At 38.6% G+C, this 25748-nt stretch overlaps 1 protein-coding gene across 3 annotated transcripts; it reads right to left on the bottom strand.

Annotated features, from left to right (window-relative positions):
* Positions 1 to 6715: 6715 nt before the first annotated feature.
* SIP2 (seed imbibition 2) lies at positions 6716 to 25172 on the bottom strand. 3 transcript variants are annotated; one of them, XM_090015781.1, is made up of 15 exons: positions 24966 to 25172; positions 21319 to 21554; positions 19731 to 19990; positions 19159 to 19249; positions 18504 to 18552; positions 12652 to 12743; positions 12305 to 12412; positions 11755 to 11874; positions 10561 to 10971; positions 10228 to 10369; positions 9882 to 9949; positions 9095 to 9229; positions 8184 to 8401; positions 7444 to 7532; positions 6716 to 7357 (listed from the first exon to the last, which is right to left on the bottom strand). In XM_090015781.1, the coding sequence occupies exons 2-15, from the start codon at positions 21507 to 21509 to the stop codon at positions 6995 to 6997; spliced, it is 2337 nt and encodes a 778-aa protein (XP_089871907.1). In that variant the 5' UTR covers positions 21510 to 21554; positions 24966 to 25172; the 3' UTR covers positions 6716 to 6994. The 3 variants fall into 3 exon arrangements, with proteins under 3 accessions (XP_089871907.1, XP_089871908.1, XP_089871909.1); XM_090015782.1 differs by lacking the exon at positions 24966 to 25172 and having other exon boundaries at positions 19731 to 19956; positions 21319 to 21358; XM_090015783.1 differs by lacking the exon at positions 6716 to 7357 and having other exon boundaries at positions 7507 to 7545; positions 24966 to 25170.
* Positions 25173 to 25748: the final 576 nt, after the last annotated feature.

Here is a 25748-nt window from a genome sequence, read left to right as displayed (position 1 = left end):
TACAACTGCCAATTCCAGGTCATGGGTTCAATAGTTTCGCTCGTGGATCTTTAGTTGGTGGAATGCATATGCTATAACTTTACCATTTTGCATTAACACACACCCCAACCCTGTACCCGAAGCATCAATGTACACCACAAAGCCACCTTGACCAGACGTCAAGGTCAAAATAGGGACAGTCATAAGCTTCTTCTTTAGAGTATGGAAGCTTTTTTCGCACTTATCAGTCCACTCAAACTTGACTCCCTTCCTAAGGAGTTTGGTCATAGGTAGGGCGATCTGTGAGAAGTTCTAAATGAACCTCCAATATTAGCTCGCCAGCCCGAGAAAACTCCTGATATCTCTGATATTTTCGGTTGTTCTCAATTCAATATAGCATCCACCTATACATTCAATGCCCATTATTATGGTTCCTCCATAATTTATCATAAGAATTCTATATTATTTTCTAAAATAATTATGAAAGAGTAGTTACCTTAGTTGGGTTTATTCACACACAATCCTTTGAATCACATGACCTTCTCAAGTCAAAACTCACATTTGGAGAATTTAGTGAACAACTGGTGTTCCCTAAGAGTGTCTAATAAAATTCTCAAATGACCTCGATGTTACTCAATATTCTTTGAGTATATCAGAATATCGTCAATCAAGACTATCACAAACATATCCAGGTATAGTCTGAACACTCAATTTATCAGGTCAATAAAGGTGGTTGGCACATTCGTGAGTCAAAACAACATTACCACAAACTTGTAATGTTTGTACCTTGTTCAGAAGGTTGTCTTTGAAATATCATCGTCCTTTATTCTGAGTTGGTGAAACCTAGATCTAATATCGATTTTAGAGAAAACCCTACCCTTTTGTAACTAATCGAACAAGTCCTTGATACGAGATAGTGGATACTTATTTTTATAGTCACTTGATTAAGCATTCGATAGTCTATGCATAATCTCATAGACTTGTCCTTCTTCTTCACAAATAGGATTGGTGCTCCTCATAACAATACACTCGGTCGGATAAAACCCCATTCCATTAATTCTTGCAGTTGTTTCTTTAACTCCTCGAGTTTCACTGGTGCCATACGATAGGGTGCTTAGGAGATTGACGCAGTCCCAGGCACCAACTTGATACAAAAGTCCATTTTGTCCTGTGGGGGAAGTCCATGCAGTTCCTCCAAAAACACCTTCGGAAATTCACGAACTACCTCAAGTTCATTAATTGGTGTGAGCTTTGGTTCTATTAGGGGCACATTAACTAGAAAAGTCATGCATCCTTATCTCATATATCTCTAAGCCTTCAATGCTGAAATCACCTGATCCTTCAAAGTAGGTCTTGAGAGCCTTAATTCTATTTTTGGCAACCCTGGTCGGAATAGCACCACTTTCCCTTAATAGTATAGAACATTGGCATAATATTCATATAAACAATCCATACCCAATATGACATCATACTCAATCATATCGAATAGGATAAAGTCAGCAGGTAAACTTTGCCCGTCCAATAATATTTCTATATCTGGTATATAATTTACACAGATAGAGTTATATCTAATAGGGTTATACACATCTAATACATGTTTCAATGGTTCAATGCTCACACCCAATTGTTTAGCAAAATCTAAAGATATAAAAGAATGTGTGACACCACAATAAAAAAGAACAAGTGCAGTTTGACCATAAACTAACATCATACCTTGCACTAGGTTACCATTCTCCAGATGCTCGACGGTGGTGGCATATACGCATCCCAGCACTTTCTTCTAGATGTTTTGTTGTAGTTGTTGTTGTTGTTACGATGGTTGTTGTTGTGGTTTCCCTCCTCCAGTTGCCCGCCTTTATATATTTGTCATCTTTTTCTGACACTGCTGGGCATAATGACCCATCTTTCTGCAATAAAGGCATGCACCTGTACTTCGAGAATAGGGCTGCCAGTTATGAGAACAATTGCATTTATGACATACTTGATTCTGATTCTGCTATGAGCGATTTCCTCTGTGCTGCTTTTGCTTCTTGAATTGTGGTTGATGCCTCTTACCACCCTGGTATTGCTGCTTATTGACTCTACCCTTACTCGAGGACTTATTCTAGTCCTTCCTGGACTTTTTTCATTCTTCATTTAATGTGGTGGCAGCTTTGATGGCATCATGGAAGGTCGACGATCGATTAGTCATCATTCGATATCTCAAACCGTCCTTGAGCTCACAGACATACTTAGTTACCCTCGCCTTGTTGTTGGCAAACAAGTTCGGGCAATATCTCTCCAATGTCCAAAACTTGGTGGTATAATCCACTAGGTTCATGCTTCCTTGCGTTAGCTCTAAAAATTCTTGTTACTTTCTGTCACAAGCATGCTGAAAAAAATATGTCTACAGGAATATCTCTCGAAAGAGTCTCCAGGGAATAGGATCCATCCCAGCAAAATTTACCTCTTACGCAGTGTCCCACAATTTTCTAACATCACCCTTCAGTCTATAAGTATTGAAGTCTGTCTGCCTATCGTCAGGTACAAGCAATACATAAAAGGCATGTTCAATCTCTTCAATTCAGTTCTTAGTCATTTTTAGGTCAGCCTTTTTGAAAAAGATCGATGGATCGAGCTTTAGGAATTTTTCGTATGTTACTGGGCCGAAGTGATGAGATACACCAGCAACTGCATCTTTCTCATTCTAGTTTTGCAAATGTGTATTCATCATTTGAGCTAGGTCATTAAGAGTTTTCATGATGAAACTCCTCTATTCCTGTTATTCGTTAGCTGTGCTCGTGCTAGTATTAGCTCGACTATACATCTACAAACCACCCCATCAACCAGCTTGTTAGAATCTAAAATATCTTTATTTGATTATAGTGTTCCTATTATTATTATAATTAATTCTTTTTGCATAAATTAAATAGCACAAAATGCAAAATTAAGTAACTAAAGTGAATTATACTCACAAAGTGCTTGTCGAGTTATTGTATAAAATGATTCAAGAATTTTTGTTCCCAAGCTTTGATACCAACACTGTAACGCCCTAAAACTTTAACCCAATTTTGTGTTTTTTTTTAAAACACAGCGAAACTATTTAGTTTACTTTGGGTCAAACCTCTCAGGCACGTCACAAGGCATCCAAACCAAAGATATCATTCCACAAGTACTAAGAAAGTTTAACATGAAATAAAACTATAAGTTGATTACAAGAGTATAAATGAAAATAATTAAATTGTCTCAAGTTGCCTCAAGAACATCAAAAATTCATGCATCAAGTTTCCTACAGCAACCTGCAATCGCACTGCACCTTCTATTCTTCACCTGAAATGATTAAATAGTAAGATCGAATTACAACCAATCTGAACAATAGGATTATTATGTCTATGCATGTATATAATGTAACAAGGATGTACAATTTTAAAGATTATCAGTAAATTATAAAAGTATAATATATCAGGATATGACTAAATGAATATCACATGAAATAATTAATTTCATAACTCACTCATGACATATAAATAGGCACAAATCATTATAAGCATTTTTTTAGCACATTATAACACAAGTTTCACATGAACAAAGAGCACAAAAAATAATTATTATTTTTTTTTTATTATCCCACATACTCACAGGCCAAGGCAATTATAACAAATAACAAAAGAGAACACCCGAGGGTTTGTTATGCTATTTGTATTATTAACTCGAGTGTCTAACTGAAACTGAAATCTAAAGGGAGCAGTATAATAACTGAAAGATACTCCCAAATGCCAAAAAAATAGTGTGCACCCCTAACTTTTGTAGAAAAACTTGAACCTACCACCAAGGACAAATTGGTAGTCTAGACCCCTAACTTTGAGGATTGAGAACCAACGAGTCATTGCTACTCGAAGCAAGATAACATGTCCCCACAGTTTTGTATCACTTACCCTTTCTAAAGTAAGCCCGAGTCTAAATGGTTTATTTATTTTATTAATTTCATTATCAGGAGTTTTATTACTTGATCTCACAGGTGCCCAACATATATTGAACCCAGTGGCTCAATGTTTTAACCCCTCAAAGGCAACGATTCACATTGCTATAGTGGTATAAATTCAAAGATTTCTACCCTAAGTAGGTAGGACAACGATTGCTATTTATTTATGCAAACCCATATAGTGTGTTCTGGTACCTTTAAACCAGTCGAACAACAAGTGCCCCGGTATCTTTAAACTAGTTAGGCAATAATTATGGTTATATGAGCATGTAAATAAATTTTATAAAATTTTAGGTGTATGTGTCATGCCCTACAATCCTTTTCATTTACATGTCCTATCCAGGACTACCCATATGCATACACTAATGCATTAGTACACCATTACGGCCAATGCACACGTAATTTCATAACCCGTGTTTATATGGCACCACTATGGTTCACCCGAACCGCAGGCTCATATATGAGCCCACTTTTGCTTACCCTATTATTCTTGGTCATAAAGGGAGGTTGAATTCATCAAACATGACCCCACATACTATGCAACACTTCTAGGTTCAACATGTGCATGTCAGCATAAAGGGAAATATTTTCAATTCTCATGAGCAAATCAAGCATATGATAGTTAAACTTTAAATTCAATAAGTTTGACACATCATATTTAATGCAACACGGATGATTCACTTATTGGTTCAGGTTGTATCTGATTTCTAGGTTCTATTATGATGACTTAAATACAAAAATACAAGAACACAATGACCACTTGTGGGTCAATACAAACGAACATTCACATAAGCCACCTATGGGCTGCAAACACATAAAAATAATGGATCTTATTGAGAGAATGGGTGATGCAGCCTACTACTTGGGGTCGGTTCACAAACACGCCTAGATAGCTGATTTGGAATGCAGGAGCGATTTGATTTTCAAAACAGGATGTACTTTTGAAAATATATTCAGATTTTGAAAGTATATGCAAATCAGATTAGGTAAGGCAGTTTGCTCGAATATATATATATATATATATATATATATATATATATATATATATATATATATATATATATATATATATATATATATATATATATATATATAGTGTGTGTGTGTGTGTGTTTGTAAATAATGACTGAGATATACCCTGCAGCAAACACTCTATATATTCCTTCACCAACTTCTAACAAACTCCAATAACACAATCAAGGTGCACTTCGATAATATTTATCATCTTTTAATGCACACAATGATAGAACACTTTCAGCAAACCAAACAACGCACAACAATTAATAGAGGCGATTCAGCTGGGATTTCGCAAGATTGAAATAGTGGTCAGCAGACCCACTATTGACATTGCTTGGTGGGACGTCAAACATAACCAGCAACTAGAAGGGGTTCAATGATAAATCAGCAAACAAAACATTAACGCAGGAGGCTGATAATAGGTTCAAAATTCAATGGTGTTTACTGAACAATGCTTTAGTACAGACATGTAACCAGTTATTAATTTTGCAACAAACCAATGATAGAAAACAAACAAATCTCTGCTCAGTCCAAACAGAGGAAACATTGACAACATGTGATTGCTGAACAGATTTTCCATTGATCGATAATCTAAAACTTATTTAAAATACTGTAAATCAGATTCAGTCACTAGAGAAACACCAAAACGTTACCTTAGGTACAACATTCTCAAACAAAAATTTAAGCCAAAGTAATACTGGTTCAAGCAATAAATTTCTTGTTGTAGTGATAATGACAGTCGTGAACTCAAACGCAGGAAAGGACGATTTTCTGATATTCTTTCAAGTGCAGTAAAAACAGAGATTTTAAACCCATGTTTTCATGATTTACACACCAAGTTCTAGCATGCGACAATGAAGATAAATCAACACCTAACAAAAGAAAAACAAAAGTCCAGAGGATGGGTAATATACAATGGCTGAACAGCACAGGTTAACAAAATCTCTATAACAGGTCTATTAACTCGTAATGGAAGAGAACCCCCAAACCTGTTTGACAGCCATATTCTCACGAAGAACCAGTCATACCAGAAAATCCTGGTATTAATCTACTGGGTTTCAAATTGACCAAAAACACATCGGCCAATATTTTGGTTGTTGGTATGTATCGGCGATACATACCAAGACAGCCCTGGAACGTTGAACACAACACAGCATAGGAACCCTACCTCTGTTAGACGTGATAACTCGAGCACAACAGCACCTTCGATGGCGACTTGCTCAGGGTCATGTAGGGGAGAGTAAGGAGGAAGAGAACGGTGATGGGGTTTTTATGGGTTTACGAGAGAGAGGGAGATGTCGTGAGAGAGGGAGTAAGAGAAGAAATGGGGTAAGCGAGTGAGAGGGAGAGATCGTGGGTGAGAAGAGGGGGAAAAAGAGGGGTTCGGTTCCCCTCTTTCTCCAGCGCGTGTAAAAGAAGTCCACAGGCTGCCCAGTCTGACTCCAGATTTGGTCGTTTGGTCGGATCGGGTTGAAGCCTGGTTCATGTCAGGCCGTCTTGCAAAAACCAAGCTCAGGTCTGACCTGATTTCCAGCCCTCATCATTAACCGCTTTCGAATTAAATAATAGATTTTGGCATATGCGGAAAGGATCAACCAACGGCATAATCTTAGCTTTTCATAGTGAAAATGGTGATACCCTTCAAAATTGAATAACACTACCTTTTCTAGGTCTCTGTCAACGGTCTGAATTTACATCCTCACGAGAGAGAGAGAGAGAAGCTTACCACTTGAACAAGGAAAATACACACAAAAATCTGAGCAGAGAAATATTTAACTGCAAATACAGAAAAGGTCTGATCACATGTTTTTCAATCATAATCGTGAATCAAGTTCACTAGAAAAGCTCTATCGCCCCTCCATCATCACCTTCAACTCCTACCATGCCGTATGCTTAAGTTCTTCCTTTCAATCAAGTTCACTAGAAAAGCTCAGTGAGAGAACACTCCTTCAACAGCAAGGAAAACCAGTCAAGCTGCCAGAACCCAACTGGCACCCTCACTGCAGTAACTACTCGTGTAAGCAGCAGCAGCATTACTCATACGTGGATCTCCAATGTCCATCTGTACATCTCCTTCTCTGGAACAGGAATCATGAGAGTCACCAGTCCACTGGCTGAATCGTAGCTGAACTCCGTGTCAACAGAGTCCAGGGTGCACTTCAGTGGTTTCTGCGATGAGTAGGCCCCAAACCTTCCACAGCCTCGGACCCTCATGACCACTGATGCTACTGGTGAGCGAGGATTGCCCAGTGTTGCTGCAACATTGGATGTGACTTCTCCATCAAAGTATTCTGGCCGGGTTCCAACGACCACCTTGATTTCCTGCTGCTCTACCGCCCCTCCAGAGTTGAACATGTCGAGCAAACCAATGGCAGCAAAAGAAGTGTTGGGCGCAAGTTCCTGCAATGCAATATTAAGCATGATAAGTTATGGCTAGGAGAGAAAGATGAAAGAGTTACCTTGAGAGAGAGAGGGAGGTTTCTCACCTTAAGAGGGGAGATATGGAATATCTCATATTCCAGATTTTTGAGGGTCACAGGTAGTGAAGCACCTTTTGGAATCTGGACCAGTTCACCTGAGCGCAAAATCTGCCATCAATAAGGTGACTATATAGAGCATGACCGGCGAAAGCCTGATTTGATCAAAACTACAGATGGATGTTGAGTGACAGGGTCTTTGTGCAGGGAGCAGACAATATCATTTCAGTGAAGCAGTTCATTACAGGGTTAACAACGTTCCTGCCATGAGGCCTGGAATCAAGCCTATTAAACAGCTAAGCAGATCTGGACCCATTCCAAGCTTTGAACAGCTCAAGTACAATGAGTTAATGTTACCAACGGAATCTTTGGTGACTTGAGATCAACCTGACCTGAGTTGTATCAGAAAACTGGGTCCAAATCTACATGTATAAGCATGACATTATTTTTTCGAAGCCAACTCAACCCAATACCCACTGACGAGATGATTTGCATGACCCAATAAAATTGACCATAGTCATTTATCTTTCATCCAACTAGACTCCATTTTACTCCTTCAGTGTAGGTCTTAACTTAAATGGAAGGACTAACTTATGCTCTAGTAAGAAATTCAAAAAAAAAAATTAAACCATACTAGCTGATTGCAACAATTCAATTAGTAAGCTCTTTCAAATTCCACACCACTGCAACCTAACATCTGACGCCATTCAAGAACAAAAGAAACACGAAAATAGTTGAACAGCACTTACCCGATCTGTGTGCATAGACCACAGTTTCACCATTCCATTCAGGGCCTGCAATTTGGGAGATAAGATCAACATCTCGGGCACGTACACTTCCCGTGAGGGTGATGGGTGTTGCATCATGGATGCGTGTCTTCTTAGCCACTCTGCACCAGCCAGCACCTTGGCAGTTGAAAACGCCCACGATGCCAGAGCATTTGTTCACATTCCATACTTTCAGCAGACTACACAAAACATATTCCTTGTTAACACATCAAGCAAAGGAAGAGCACAGATATTCTCATGGTTTCTTGAAGTAAAGAAAATTACATAAATTTACAAATTTCATAGAAGAAACTGGTAGCATTTCGGTAATAGGCAGAGCTAGTGTGATGTCAAAGTGTTGAAGACATAGGTTGACAGAAATTGATATTTTATGAGGATTTCCAACAATTAACAATAAAAAAGGCAGTCATGAATGAGAAGACAACCCCGCATAGACCAAATGAAGTTCAACACAGAACTGCCACATTTCCTTATGGTATTATAAAAGCAATCGTTACTGTATGTGTCAGACTAGTTAAAGGGAAATGATTCAATCCCCTAAGGCATCAAGACGTATGCTGGTCATGCATGCTTGACTTTAAAAGACAGTCCTGTGGAAATGCAGGTCTGTCCATGCACCAACAAAAAATCCTCAGCCAAGCTGGCTCCTGTATCAAGCAAGGGTTTTGATAATTCCTAGAGATGAAATGTTCAGAAAGAAAAAGTGGAAAAGAAATAGGAAGTGCTGCATGTCGTGTGTGTGTGTGTGTGTGTGGATCTTCTCAATGAGCCACAAACGGAAGTACAGTCGCAAAAGTTGATCAGCATTAAATAATCCAGAGATAGCTTGCTAACAACCACCAAAATAGACAGGGAGAGGGAGTGAGCTTCACCTGGTTCCATCTCTCGCTGGGTCAGCAAAGAGGCAATCTCGAGTCGGCCGCCCAGGAAGTTGAGCACGCAGGACTGATCCATCAGGCAAGACGAGCTTCTTCAAGAGGTCAAAGTTGTGACAGGCAGGTTTGTCACTGTGCAATAATTGGTGGTTAGATTTTCAGCAACTTGCACTTTCATATATGGACAGATTAATAATTTGAGCCAGTTTGACTTTTAAGCAATATGCATTTCGCCCAAGTTTAACCTGATTAGACAAGATTGGCTTACACAAGAGGAGGTCCACACTAACCAAAATCACAACCCAAGACAATTGAAGTCCTAACCAGGGTTACTGGAAGCACCATAGTAAATGGGGAAGCGTGCTTCCCCGAAGCGCGTTGCGGAAGCACGAAACGTGGTGCTTCCGAAATGTCCTAAGAAGCGCCAAAAATTTGGGAAGCGTGCTTCCCATTTAGGGGAAGCGCACTTCCCAATTTAGGAGAAGCGTGCTTCCCCCTCGCTTCCCCTTATTTTTTCATTTTTTTGTGTTTTAATTTTTCTTTCTTTCTTTTTTCTCTTTTTTCGCTTCCCCCTCGCTTCCGGTTCGCTTCCTAGGTCACTTCCGAGATGATTCCTGTTTCGCTTCTAAGTCGTCCCGCGCTTCCCGCTTCCTAAAATGTTGGAAGTGCCTCGCTTCCCGCTTCTGCGACTGGCAACTCTGGTCCTAACTATGTAACAATAAAACACAACTCCTCGAGACACAACCTCAATCTTTAATTCTAAGGCCAACTAGATTGCACTCACCTAACATAGATTGCACAACCTCCAATTGCTCGAGCAGCACCATGGTAATCAGCTGCAGGGTGTTGGCTCTGCACGTAACACATGAAATTTGACACTTAGGTATACAGTATTTTTTAATATATCACCAAAGAAAAAAGGATGCAAAGATGAGGCCAATCTACATGCAATTTGTGAAAAATTGGGTAGAAAGGATAAAATAAAAGAACCCAACTAAAAGCTATTATTTATAGTGAAGCATTATCAGGATATCAGTCTATGCATCTTGTTTTGGGTCACAAATAAACAAAGCTCTTAATGGGAGAAGAAACATGTACCAGAATGGTATGCCTGTACAGTATATACTTACATGGAACATGTCCCAGTCTGGCTGCATAAATTCACCCAGAAAGAGGGTATTGTATGCCACCGATGATACATGTATGGTGTGAGAAGCTGGGTCCCTTGGGTAGAAATCATCTGATGCTCTTACCACAGCTGTTTGTTTTGCACTATACAGACAAGAAAAGAAATGAAAACAAGGACAAGGCCAGTATGAAAAACAACGTATCTCAAAGTGGTTTACACAAAGAAAAGAAAAGAAAAGAAAGCATGGTCCCTAATTCCATCGTGTGAGAGTTCATAGATATGGAGTTTACCATACTGAGTTCTATCCTATCATAGGAAGGAGGAAGTAACAAACCTATAGAGGCCATCCGTGTTGTGACACATGCAGGAGATGCAGCCATTGTCTGGGAAGTTCCGCAAGATGGAGGCTTCAAGGGCTTGGTGATACTGGCGGGTAAGTGTGACCCGCCCACCATGGCCAGCACCGAGAGTCTCAATGATGTTTTGCACATCCACTTTGACACCATCAACCCCACATGAGGCCAAATAGCTATGCAGCTCATTATAAAAGTTGTAAACCTTCTTAGGATGAACCAGACCCAGCCCATGTACCGCAAGGCTATCCATAACTATATCTGGTTGGTTGCCCAACACTCCTGGCGACTGTACAGGATATGCCAGTGCAGTATCATAGTGCTCCATGCCAGCAGCAGCTGGTTTCACTCCTCCCCAGTATCCAGCTAGAGCATGCCAAACATACACATACCTATTCAAAAGGGATACATGCATTAGATCTCAGTCAACATATTCCCAATGGTGGACATGGGATGGAGATGTTCAACATAATTTGTAGCAATCAGAGGAATGGGATTCATGAACTCAGGTTACCAATGGTGCGCCAGTCATTTCCTTATAAAAGAGAAACTAGTGTGTTAGATTTAAGTGACCATCTCTGACCAATGCATGAATCTCAAGAACTTGTAAAAGACTTGGTTCAGTGATTAAATTCTTTTTCCCCTACTCCAGGATTGAACAAATGTTGTCAGCCCATAAGATACGGAGACTGTCCAAGTCCCAGATGTCCCCAATCTCAGAGCTTTTTAATGTGTGTGTGTGTGTGTATGCAGATGTGAGCATGCGCATAAGTGACCAGCTCATTCATTTATGACCTGTACTAGTTTCCCATCAGCAACTGGCTGAAAAGTGGAAAACAGCCACCTTCAAGTGAAGGAAGTGGACCAGGTCCTACCAGAGGGTGAGATGATGAGTTTTGCAAATTTGGTAAACAGCATACACTGCTGTAGATCCATGTTTTAAGGTCAATTATCCCTTGTCAGTATGGCACCATTCATTACTGAATGAAAATAAAATGAACATGTTTGGTGAGATCAGGTGTTCCACCATTGGGACAAACAAATTGGGATTGAAGATGCAAAGATCATCTTAATTTATGCTAGCACTCAATTATTCAACTTTGAAGGCCCCAAAGGAGAAAAAGATACACTTACACCAATACGCTAGTTTTTCCAATAAAAAAAGAAAAACTTACTTTACGTTTTGATGCTGTTTAGCTTCATTGACAACATGCATCAGGCCTGGAACCTCACCATCCTTTCCATTCTTCTGGAACTTTGTGTTCTCCTTTATCCCTGTTAATCTACTTGCAAATCTGATAAAAAAGAGAGAAACAAAAGAATTTAGATTCTGCAAGGGCCATCCACAAACCAAATCAAACTAGGGCTAAAACTTTTGTGTGTATTTTCTAACCAGAAAGACCAAATGCAAAAAATTCTGACTGTTATAAATCTTCATTTCAATGTAACCAATCTAACTTGAATTGAAGGACTAAGAAGTTTTATCAGGTGTGGCAGTCGTATCAATGTCAGAAGCATATTGAATGAATCATGGGTAGACAGGTGACGGTACCAGTAATATTTTCATTTTCACCACCTTTAAAAATGTAATCCATCAAAGTGAATAAATTTGTACTTTTTAGTCTCATTCTTTCACAACTTCCGCATGAAACAAGAACAGGGAAGAAAAGGATGCAGCAAAGAATTCAAGGGCAAAAAAAAAAAGATGCAACAAAGAATTCTTACTGAGCTCCTTCTTGAATAATGCTAGTGTTATCCTTTACTTCATTGCCAATCTGTTGCCAGCCATCATCAATAATCAGAAAACGTGGAGGAGCACCACCTTCAGCCAAGCTGCAATATTTTGAAAGTTAAAATTGTTCATCAGAAAAAAAAAAGAGTTAAAATTTCCTGCTCCAACTAGTAGCTAATGCAGAATGAGACATTTTCTGACTTCATCAAACACAGAAGGAAACATTCTAAAAGTGCCTGAGGCAACTACCAGTATGATGTTGTTGAAGGTTTCTTATCAAGGCCAGTGAATTGACCATTCACATAAAAGATGTGTAAAACACTCAAAACAAGCATGGTACCTCTTAATGCCCTCTTCTACCCCCTCTGCTGTGACATCAGTGTAGAAAGCATCCCATGTGCACCAGCCAAACCAGTCAAGAAAAGATGGCAGCTGAGAAAAAACACATTAAGCTTAGTTATTTTTCTGGTTTACAGAAAGATTACAATGGAAAACAAAGAAAATGTGCTATTTTTCTTTATTCATGATAAATGCAATTTTACTAGATGAATATATGGCCTTTATTATTCATAACGATAAATAAAAACCTTCATTCCTAGCAATTATAAATCTATAAGACATCATGATTTCATGTTAGGTCCTTCAGAATAGTTCATGTATTGTGCAGCTTCCTTAAGGAGAATATGTATGGCATCCCTCCATTTCCTTCTACATGGTTTAAGAAAAGATCTGCTGCATTACTATGTACAAGGGGTGGCCTGTTGGATACCTGGACCCTAGCTGGTTGGGCTTGGGCAGCAAAATGTAGCCCAGGCCCGATCCAAGTCCCAGGCCAGCCCGATTAGATAATCAGGGCTAAATCAGGCCAGGCCCTTGTGTAATTTATATAGGGCCTGACAGGCCAGGCCCGGCCCGTTAATTGGGTTGGGTCTAAAGTAGGGTTACCGGAAATACTACTAGCATCGGGGAAGTGTACTTTCCCAAAACGAGTTTTGGAAGAGCGAAACGTAGAGCTTCTGAAACGCTCAGGGAAGCACAACTTTAAAATGGGAAGCTCTCTTCCCCAATATTGGGAAGCAAGCTTCCCATTTATGGGACGCGAGCTTCCTGATATTTTTGAGATTGGACAGTTTTGCCCTTCATAAAAAAAATTATCAAAAAAATAAAAGAAAACGTGTTTTTTTAAAAGGGAAAAATGGTCATTTTCAAAATTTTGTGAAAACCCCCCAAATCAAGTAGGGTTTGTGTTGTTTCATTCATAACTCTCTCTCTCTCTCTCTCTCTCTCTCTCTGCAGGTGGGGGTACGGGTATGCAGGGTATGACATGTCAATTCCAAAAAATGTGGGTACGAGGACACGGCTATATATATATATCACATAAATACAAAATAAATTCAAAATAAAAATATAATCTAAATATATATGTTATATCTAAATTATATATTATATACTGAAAATATAATTATAAATTATAAATTGAATACAATCTTGTATGTATGAAGGGTAAAATGGCATGTTTAGGTGTCGACACGGGGACACAGGTGTCTACACGAGTACAAAGGGCAAAATAGAGTGTCCATGTGACAGCTTATGGTGATCTCCACCGTCCTCGGCGATGGGTGTCCTCAGGTACTATGCCCTCTCTCTCGCTCTAACTCTCGCTAACTCTCTTTGATTCTCCCTCTTCCTCTCGCTTGCTCGGTCTCTTTTCTCTCTGACTCTCGCTCTCTTCGCCTCTCTCTGTCTCTGACTCTCTCTCTCTCTCTCTCTCTCTCTCTGACTCTCCCTCTCTCTTGCTCTCTATGTTAGTCTGTTGATCTCGTAAGTCTCTGTTTATCATGGCAAGTACACCAACAACACAACTGAGTATGTCATCAACAGGTTCCCCACTTCCCATAAAGAAAATGTGACCCAAACATAGACAAGGTAATGAAAAGGACCAGATGAGGTCCACCATTTTACGAACCAGGTCCCTGTCCCCATGACCATCACAAAACACAGCTAATGGATTTGAATCATTTGGCACAATAGCCTCTAAACAATCAAACAATGAAAACCTAAGAGAGTCATTTGAAGCCTAAAAGAATGAAAAAACATTTCACTTTTTGGATGTGTAATTATTTGTTTATGTCACTAACATTCCATGAATATAATGTAAACTGGGAATCGATTCATCGATTAATCGATGCATATATGGAAACTCTTATGTTGCTTTGGTCATTTGGTGGTGACTTTCTTGTCATGGACTTGTAATATTTTGTTGCTTTGAAGTTTAAAATTTGATGTTTTAATATTGAAGTGAATTAGTGAATTATGTTAATTTTAAAGTTTAAAGTTTATACTTTAAACTTTGAAATGCTTGAAATTAAATTATGTTTTTAGTGCTTAAATACATAAATTTTTTTGTGCATTTAAAAATTTAACCATATCTCTATGTAATCTTTTAGTTTATTGATTTTTCTATCTTGCAGAGATCACAACTCAAGTCATTTAATTCATTTCTTGAATAAGGCACACTTCTAAATCAAATTTATTAGTTTTCTTGATGTATTATTTATTAAATACTTGCATCAAGATGCATTTGTTAAATGGTTGCAACAAGAATATGAATTATGATTTTTTCTCGAAGTATTATTTATTAAATGCTTGCAATAGGATGCATTTGTTAAATGGTTGTACTTGCATATATGATTCAGTTTTGAGATTAATAGATCAACTTTAATGTTATATACTCATATTTTATTTTGTCAATGATAACATAAATCTTATATTTTGGTAAATTAAGAAATATACAATTACATTTTCGCTTTCCTTTTTATTCTTATTTGTTTCTCTTTTGCTTCCCACTCGAATCCTAAGTCGCTTCCCTCTTTGTTTCCCCTTCAAATTCTGGTTTGATTTCTACGTTGCTTCTGATTCGCTTCTCTTTTCACTTTCGAGATGATTCTTGGTTCGTTTCTAAGACGTACCTCGCTTCCTAAAATTTTAGAAGTACCTCGCTTCCCACTCCTGCTTCCCGAATCGCTTCCCGCTCCCACTTCTTCGACTAACAACTTTTGTCTAAAGGGCCCAACCCAAGCCCGACCTAAGCCCAAGTACAACTGAGTCAGGCTAGGCCATGATATGGGTCGGGCCTGTCAGCCCTAATTTGGTCGGCCGGATGGCCACCCCTACTATGTGCTCCATGGCCTATTTATCCCGTACAACTTGGTCAAATTAATGAGTCATAAGATTGATTTATTAAAAAAGGAAAACTTTTGATTGAAGGGATTGTACTGGGAAACCTTCATTAGAAAGTGTTAAGTTATATATATATATATGTTGATCATTGTACAAATATATTGTTAAAATGTATATACATATGATATGTATATATACAATATACATATACTTGTATCTATATGTATACATACTTGAGTATGCATACATATTTGTATATGTATATATGTATGTGTGTACATATATATTATATATGTAAATATGTTGTAACTATTTGTAACTATTTTTTCGCTTTCTTTTTCTTTTTAGTTAGGTTCTTTTTGGACTAGTCAACATAGAGTTGACTAGTCAAAAGAGCTTTAGGAACAGTCCAACAGCTCAATTTATAGTTGTTGGACTGTTCCAACACTTGTCCAACAACTCTATTTGAGACTACCTCTAAGTGTGTATATAAAAGGGTGCTTCCCCCTCATGTATGTTAATGCTTTTCTAAGCATTCTCTCATAATAAAGATCATATTTTTTAAAGTGTGTTGTGTTCTTTTGTATGTCCATTAGTGGCTATTGTAATCTTTTGTATTACCCATTGTTTGACTTGTGTATTGTCCCTTTGTGGACTTATGTTTGAGCACTCTCTTGTTGTCTATTGTATGCCCTTGGTGACTTTTTTTTTGTATTCCTCTTGTTTTCATTACATGGTATAAGAGCCAGGTTATCCATCTTGGTATTTGGCTTCTTGTGATGGATTCAGGATTTGCTGAATAAGGAAATCTTAATCCGGTAAGTATTTTAAAATCTTTGTTTTTTCTTGTTTTTTATGCATATCTCATGCATTTTGTATGAGAAAGCATTTGTTTATGGTTTTTTAAAAGGAAATTTATTAAAAAATTGGATCCTTGTTGTTCCTTTGAAATCCTTTTGAAATATTCTTTGTTTCTTTGTTGATCATTGTACATATATATTATTAAAATGTATATATAATGTACATATACATGTATCTATATGTATATATACTTAAGTATGTATACATATTTGTATACGTATATACATATGTGCTATGTCACATGGGTGCGGGTGCGGCGCAATTTCAAAAATTTTGGACACGGGGACTCGGCTATATATATATATATATAAGACTCGGTCAAAGTTGTGCCCATTAGGGGACAGGTGATGAGTTGTGAAGCCTGATTCAGGGTTTTTTTCCCTTACAGGAGGGGGGGTTTCCCCCCGGCACGGGTCCCACTGCGCGGTCAATGGGCGGGGGTCCAGGGGGGGCGCCCCTGGCTGGGGGTTATAGGGGGGCAGCCCCCCCCCCCCCCAAGATTTTTTTTTAATTCTGTAGCCCAGAATTATTTTTTTTTAATTCCAAAAAATGGACCAAAATGCCCCTAGGTGCGTTGACCGCACCCAGGGTCGGGTTGACCGAGTCTGAGCCGCACCCGTGTCGGTGCGTGTCTACGCGGGTGCATCGACCTTGGAGCCGAGTACGTGTGACATAGCGTATGTGTATACATATATATTATATATGTAAATATGTCGTAACTATTTGTAACTATTTTTTCCTTTTTTATTTCTTCTTTTTCTTTTTAGTTAGGTTCTTTTTGGACTAGTCAACATAGAGTTGACTAGTCAATAGAGCTGTTGGAACAGTCCAACAGCTCTATTTGTAGCTGTTGGACTGTTCCAACAGCTCTATTTGAGACTACCTCTAAGTGTGTATATAAATGGGTGCTTCCCCCTCTTGTATGTTAATGCTTTTCTAAGCATTTTCTCATGATAAAGATCGTATTTTTTAAAGTGTGTTGCATTTTTTGTATGCCCATTAGTGGCTATTGTAATCTTTTGTATTAGCCATTGTTTGACTTGTGTATTGTCCCTTTGTGGACTTATGTTTGAGCGCTCTCTTATTGTCTATTGTATGCCCTTGGTGGCTCTTTTTTGTATTCCTCTTGTTTTTATTACAGAAAGCAATCTTATTGTTTTATCAATTAAATCAAATTCAAGAAGACTAAAAAAAGGACTATGAAGCTGGGTTCTGAGGGAAAAGCTTTCCTTCACATATATGAAAGAAAAAGGAGGTTACTCCCCAGATTTTCCATGAAAGGAAACTGCATAAATATTACTCCAATTAAATGAAAGAAATTCTAAGCAATGCTTGCAGATTTTAAGATATGATATTTCTTTACATACATGGACAAACAGAAAGAAATGGAACTCTACTTCCCCAGATCTTAATCCACAAACTTAAACCTTTTCTCCTTGCTTGGCATCTTACAGATTATTATGTTGTTCATGTACTATTTACTGTTTTAGAGAGTTTTTTCCCTTAAGGGTGTATCTGGCTGATGGAGAATTCTCCATCAACCTTATTGCTTTGAAAGGGTAAATGTGGCAGAGGATTACTATGAGCTCCTATTCCTGAAAAGAGCATACAAAATAACACTCTTAACAGGATCATGTGCTATCATCTGAGGATGATACATGAAGCTCCCAGTAACCCTCAGGCATTTTCTGCATCAATTAGAACAACAAAACCTCCAATAGAAACAAAGTCTAAAATGCAAATCTAAACCTTCAAAGGAAAAATCAAAGAAAAAACTTAATTAATAAAAGGAAAGGAATGGAAAGAGCATTCATATAAGGATTAATTCTTTTTGTTGCAAAAAGAGAAAATTTCTCAATCAATAAAAAACAAAACACATTGACAAAATTACATTCTTTTTACAAAAAGGTCTATATAGAATTGATTATATAAACCCTCTAGGTCAATTCGACAAGGATAATGTATTTCATACTTAGAGGGTTTCTTTAGCCTACTTTTAAAGGCTAACTTATACATGGATGCCATTTTGCAAATAAAGGGAAAAAACCATGGGAGTCCATACGACACCACAATGTTTTCGCTACACAAACATCCACAGTAAAAATGACATGAGGAAGGTATCCACTATAAGAACTCAGAGTGAAGCAATACCTTTTTCTTCTCACGATGAAGAAAAGTCTGCATGCGTTTTTCAACAGCCCTGCCGTCATAATCATGGTCATGCATCCATCCATATGGTTATTCTTAACAACAACAAACACTATATAATAGAACATCATATAATGGTTTGACCATAAGGAGGTCCCCAGATCAAAGATGGATGATATGTCAAACAAAAGGACGTTTATTTGCATATCATTTCTAATAGACAGAATCAAAGCAATCTATTTCCAATGATTAGAGAGCAACCTTCTCATAAGGTGACGTTACATGCAAAGCACAGAGAGATGGTGCAGCGATGTTTCATTCATGTTCTCACTCATTTGGGTCCCCATATGCTTTATATGCCAAAACTATTTCAAATAGTTAAACCCAGAAATATGAATGCTGCAATTAATTAATAACGCTTGGGAGGTAAGACCGAAACATAAAAGTAAAGCATGAGAGTTTAATGGCAACTTCTGTTACAAACCGACAAAATCTACCCCCGCGTTTTACTATGTTGATTCTCCAGAAATAGTGGCCGTGAAGCATAAACAGAGGGATTGTGGAGTTCTCTAATCAAGCAGCAGAAGCGAACAAGAAAAACAGAGTTTTTTTTTCATAATAACAGAGTTAAAAGTGCAAAATAAACGTAAAATCTTACTTCACGGCCTGGTTGATGACTTCAAATGGGTTGGTGCCCGCGTGCATGTAAACCATGTAAAGCCCTTGTGTAGTCTCCACAGCATTGTCCCCTGCCCAATTAACCAAAAACCATTTAAATCTTGCATTCCTTCGTTTTTTTTTCTTCCCCATCATTACTTCTACATAAAAAGGACACAGTGGTCTGATAAAATCTCCCTTCAAAATCAACCAGCATATATAGCCATACCAGCAAGTGACTATCTCTGTAAGCACTTCATTCCCCTATCATATTCAAATCTACCAACATGCATTTTGGGTTGTAGGGCGACATAGGGCAGACCAATTGGAGACTACAATCACAGTCAATATGATCCTGTTTAGCACACAATAAAACCCCACAACTTGAGAAAGGACTGCAACTCTCAGGACACCCCCAAGACATGTTCACGTCCCAACCGAGTCCCTCTGAAGTGCGAAAATCGATCACCGCAGAACAAACAGAGAACGATAGCTCGCAGAAAAACGCTACCAAGAAACTGAATCTGCCGAGTTTAAGCGATAAAAATGGGTGGGAGTGAAGGAAAAGCTTACCGCTCTCGAGGCAGATTTCAATCTCGTTCTTGTCGTTGCCTTGGAGCACAGCCCTGAAGGGACCTTCCAGAAGAGGGAGGAAGACGGTGTAGATCGTCCGCTCCTCGGTGCTGGCCTCCATCTCTTCGGCGAGGGGCGACCCGTCCTTGCTCTCCACCAGCATGAATTGGGTCTCCAGTGGGACGTCCCTCCCGCACAATCCAATCCTCTGCGTCATCCACCATAGCTTGAAACGGAAGCAGCACACGAACCTCAGCCCCCTGCTTGGAGCAGAAACCCATGAAATACTTTGTTATCTTTCTCACAGATTCACGACTCGTACCACAACCACGATGCACCGGTGTTTCCCCATGCAGCGAATAAAGGGTGGCTGACTACGTTGGTTTACAGATAAAACCACTTGACTCCAGACTCAGACTAACCTCATTCAGAATACCTTCGGTGGCTGTTCAGGGGGACAGGGGTGATCGAGATAGAATAGCATGTGATCTAAGGTTATGTTTGATTGCTTGTTCAAGCTAGACAGTCTTTTCTTTTAGAGGAACAAGCGGGATAGTCTCAACACTGCTAAGAGTGTCAATAGGTCGGGTTTGACCCGGACCCGACCCGTACCAAACCCTATAGGGTCGGTGATAAAAAAAAGGTCTGATTCGAAACTGGCTCGGACCAAAAAAGCTCAATTAATATGTGGATCCAGGTATGGTTTGTAAAATTTTATACCAGACCCGAGTCCGACCTGAGATCAGATTAAAACCGGTGATTTTTCAATATTAATAGATACAAAAATATTATTTTACTGAGTATGGACCGGATCTGGTTCATGAAATCTTTATAGGGTCTGAGTATGGTTTTTCTTATAGCAAACTTGATAGGATTGGGGTTCAGACCCGGTATATGCACCTCAAAACAAATTTGGGTTCGAACTCACCTGAGTCCAAACCAGATCTGACCCATTGACACACTAGCTCAATCAAGCACGTCCTAGAAATCTGACAATGTCAACAAACACACGGAAAATGTAATAAACATTTGGAAGTGGATCCTGAATGGGTTTGGGCTTGGAAGCCCTTCGTGGATGCAAACCAATATCTAAAGAAGGAAACCCCATTAGAATCTAGATCAGACCTGAAGGCTTCGATTAGTACATAGAGCTGGGTATGGTTTGTGAAATTCTATACCAGACTAGGATCCGACCCGAGTTTCAATTAGGATACATCATTTTTCAATGCAAAAAAAGTCAAACAAAATATTATTGTATTAGGTTTGGACCAGGTTTGGTTTATGTAATCCTTATAAAACTGGGTATAGTTTTTCTTCTATTCGATGCAATTAAACCCAGATTCAGATCCAATACCAACACCTCAAAGTCAAATCCAGGTTTAGATTCGTTGACACCCCCGATTACACCTCATAAGGTTCAAATATGCATAGGGACTAGGGTCACGTATAAATAGGTTGGGACTAAGAAGACCAAAAGAATGAGTAGAGGAGTTAAAACCATGGGAAGAGCTCATGGTAAACAATATATTTTTGGTAGCTTAAAACTCCGTAAGCTTACCCCAAAATTTTAGGCCTAGTTGACACTTACTCAAGTACGCCCATGGGGAAGACGTGAAGGCTCTTGCTCTCGGCAGCTGTGGCTCCGACGAAAGCGCCCTCCACGAGCCCAATACCTGTGCCAGGTGTCAGCACGATGTTCTCTGGGACTCCCCTCAATATGGTCTTCCCGTGAACCACCAGATTCCCATCGTCGATGTTGATCTTTGAAGTGACCGTCATTTTTTCTCCCTTTTTTCTCTTCTTTTCCTTTCTACACCAAACGCGCTGCAGGAAAAAAAAAAAGAACTAGAAATCAAAATCATAAATCAGAATTCAGTATCTAATGGAGAAAAAGATGAGGGAAAACGCAGGTATAACGTGATAGTAGTCACAAGGAACACACTAACAATGCGCAAATACATTGCACCTTCCACCAACTACATTTAAAGGTCGTAAGAACGGAATAAATAGAAATCAACATCACCCAACAACTTTAAAAATATAAAATGACAGAAAAAGATTAAGAAAAATAAAAGGACAATAAACAAAAAGTTTACAAATATAAAATAAAACCTAATGTCTAATACACTACAAAGCTCTGCTATGAAAAAAGAAATATATAGGCGACCCTCCACCCCCTACACACAAATGGCCTGCAATTTGTAAGGTCTATTGTCATAATTGTTATGAGTGATAAGCAATGTTATCAATATCGGTTCGTATGGGCAGAAAATCGATATGATACAAGCCTGAATAGGCTATTTTTTAATAAATGTAAAAAATACCAAAAAATAATTTTTCAATAATATTTTAATGGTTTTAACACGTGTCATGTTATGATTGACACATAAAATTTTATTATTATTTCGGGCCGATACAGAACGGCCCATCACACAAAACTGAGCATTTTAATAATTTACATAATAGTTTTTTTTGTAAATTACTAAATATCATCTATTTATGATACCATGAGCAAAACACACACTATTCCAAAAGTTTTTAAGCCCTTGTTTGTAAACCAGTAGTTGGGCTGTTTGGAATATGTAGCTGGGATGGGCGTGAGTTTATGCATTTGAAGAAGTGGCAGTTGCTAAATCTTGGATTTGGCAGCTACCACAACATCAAGGACATCTAGGAGGTGATAGCTGCCAAATCCAAGATTTAGTGTAAATACAAAGGAGAAAGGGCTTCACTTCCCATCCCAGATGCACAAATGCCCATTCCAGCGCCGAGATTCCAAACAGGACCACCAACTTAATTTGACCAATATTTTATCTCAGGACCACCAAATGCATAAACGCCCATCCCAATGCCGAGATTCCAAACATGCCCTTGAGAAAGTCAGAACAGACAAATCCTTGATTTGACAGCTATAGATTCCATTCTTTAGAGCGTGTTTGGGATCGGTAGATGGGATGGGCGTTGATGGAGTTCATGCATTTGAGGAAGTGGCAGCTGCTTTGTCAGCTACCACCTTTAAGAGGTGGCAGCTGCCAAATCCATTATTTAGTGTAAATACAAAGGAAAAAGGGACTCACTTTCCATCACAAAAGCATAAACTCCCATCCTAACACCCAGATTCACCACGTGCGTTTGACCAAGATTTTGCCTCCGTAACATCAAATGCATAAATAACCATTCCAGCACTGAGATTCCAATCAGGTCCTTAGTGTAAATAGAAAGGTGAGAGGACCTCACTTCCCATCCCAAATCCTTAAAGACTCATCCCAGCTGCCAGCTTTCAAACGACCACCACAAGGTAGTTTGACCAAGTTTTTGCCAAATGCATAAACTCCTATCCCAACTTGTAGTTTCCAAACAGAACCTAAAACATGTCATATGCATCTCGAGCATGAAACTAACTTCTAAGAGTCTATATCAACATCTTCATGTGAGTCCTGAAATGTCTTTTGAGAAAACATGGACGGACTGGTTGAGATATCAAGCCAAAACGGGGTCTCCAATTGAAACGGTCCTTGACCGATCACGGGTCTTTCAAATTCAGCCCCATCTCGTGCACATCACCCTGCGAGTCTGAATAACTGACAACTCCTAATCAGGGTTTTCTGATACGGTGACTCTGATCTCTACCTTTTTACTGTTTTAATTTAACCCTTCTTTTTCACCCTTCCACTCTTTTATGTTTGCTTTTTATTATATATATATTAGAATTCTTTTTTTTATGTTACCATTGACCGTTGTCGTCTTTCTCATGTTAAGCTCAAGCGCCCCGTCACAGTCAAAATGGCGAAAACGCTCGGCGAGCGAGCGGTTTCCATTTTCAAAGACTCGGGTTTCCTCTGCTGAATTGGCTCGACAACTTCAGGCGAGTCTTAGAGTGGAGGTATCCTAGGGGAAGTGTTATGACCAAGATTGACAGGCTAGGAAGCAGAAACGCAAACGATATAGAAAGCTAAATGAAACAAACGATGCCTTTTTTAAATGTTTAGAAAGCCAGAAACTATGAATAAAACAAATAAATAATATAAGAATTGAATGAGAATCAAAATAGAAAATAAATTAAAACTAAAATAATGTTATAACTTTTTAATATAAAAATTAATTTTTTAACAAAATCTTCTGACTGAATTTGAAAAAAGCACGTAAAGGTGAGTGAGAAGAAAGAGAAAACACATAAAAAACATAAAAATAGAGTGAGAGAAGAAAGTACCGGAGCAGCATGAAAGAATAGAGATTCTCATCAAGCTTGAAAAATGAGAAATATTGCGCTGCTGAAGCATGTTTTCATAGAGTGGGTTTCTCACCTATCTAATAAAAGCTTCTGATAACTCTGATCGTGACCACGCCAACTCTCCAGCCCGTAAAACCGACTCTCCCAACCACACTCCAGACCATAAAAAAGGATTCAATGAATGAAAAACCATTGAAAATAGAAAAGGCTAAGAAAAGATCATTAAAAAGCAGGAAAACTGCTTTTAGGAAGTGCGAGTGAGAAATGAAAGATGTAAAAGCTAATTTAGGTAAAAAAGATCATTAAAAGAAAAAGGTGAGAATAATTACCTTTATGCAAATTTTCTGAAGAAAATGCCCATTTCCTTTGCTAACGAAAGGATATTATATTATAAAAAAGACATATGCTACAGTCATGAATTTTGTTCACCTAAGGCGGTAGGGCTAAGATTTTCCAAGGAGAGGCAACTCACTAAGGCGGTAAACTCTCGAAGATTCGGACAAAATTATGAATGAACGTACAATACAAACCAGAATTCGAAATTACTACTCCCAAAAAGCTCAAAATCAAGGGCAACGTTCTCTTTCAAAATCAAGGGACAATTACACCGCAAAAATTCTCTTATAACCCCCAAAAATGAACCATTCTCTTTATTTTCAACAACTAAAATCGAGATCTTCACTTTCAAAATTTACGTTCTTAAAATTCAAAAAAAGAAAAAACTTGGGAGACGGAGTCGTGATTCTAAAAAAGAAACTAAGAAATGCAAAGACTGAAGTCTTCCCCTGATTTTATCCCCAAAAATAGTAGATCTGAAAATCCCTCGTTGCTAGAAGAGAAGTACCTGGATCACACACTCATTCCACAAACGAAACAACTTTTTATGAAGACAAACGCCAAGATCGTGATATTATCACTATACACCTCAAGAATCCATCTAGATTCCTCCAGAATTTCCAGATCGAGAACTTCGAAATCCTAGCTACTAATTGCAATGAACGTACCTTTAAATTCCTCCTCCGATGATGAAGAACGTCTCCAAATCTCTAATATGAGAGAGAGAGTGAAAAAAGGGAAAACGAAGAAGGCCTAGAAAACCAGAGGAGAGAAAGAAATGAGAAAGGAGGAGAACAAGAAAAAAAAAACCTAAAAGAAGAACTCCGGAGAATGCCTAGTTCTTGTTTCTGTGACTCTAAAGCTAAACGCGATACTTCAGGAAACTCTGAGCGCGCCTTTTATAGCGTGTGCTCGTTATGTAGGGTGTCAACGGGTCAGATTTACCCGGACCCGACCCGAACCAAACCCTTTAAGGTCTGGGTATGGTAATAAATAATAAGACCCGGACTCGAAGGTCAGATTAATACATGGACCCAGGTATAGTTTGTGAAATTTTATACCCGATCTGAGTTTTGATTAAGACTCATAATTTTCAATGTAAAAATGATAAAAGTATGGTTTTATCAGGTCTGGTTCATGTAGTTTTTATCGGGTTTGGGTATGGCTTTTCTTATAGTGGACATGATTAGACCCAGATCCAAACCTAATACCATACCCCAAAATTGGATCCAAATCTAGTTCCACACGGTCCAAAACAAAACCGATGTGTTGACACCCTTATCGGTAGGTAGGGGTGTCAACGAACCCGGTTTCGTTCGGACTCAAATGGAATCAGACCCAAAGTTGATTTGAGATGATGGTACCGGATCTGGATCCAGTCAGACCCGCCATAAGAGAAACCATACCCCGATCCTATAAGGATTACATGAACATCACCAAGACAATACCTG

The sequence above is a fragment of the Nuphar pumila genome, chromosome 8, assembly GCF_984573655.1.
Source record: "Nuphar pumila chromosome 8, dmNupPumi1.hap1.1, whole genome shotgun sequence".
NCBI lineage: Eukaryota > Viridiplantae > Streptophyta > Magnoliopsida > Nymphaeales > Nymphaeaceae > Nuphar > Nuphar pumila.
This window is presented reverse-complemented; position numbering and strand designations above follow the sequence as displayed.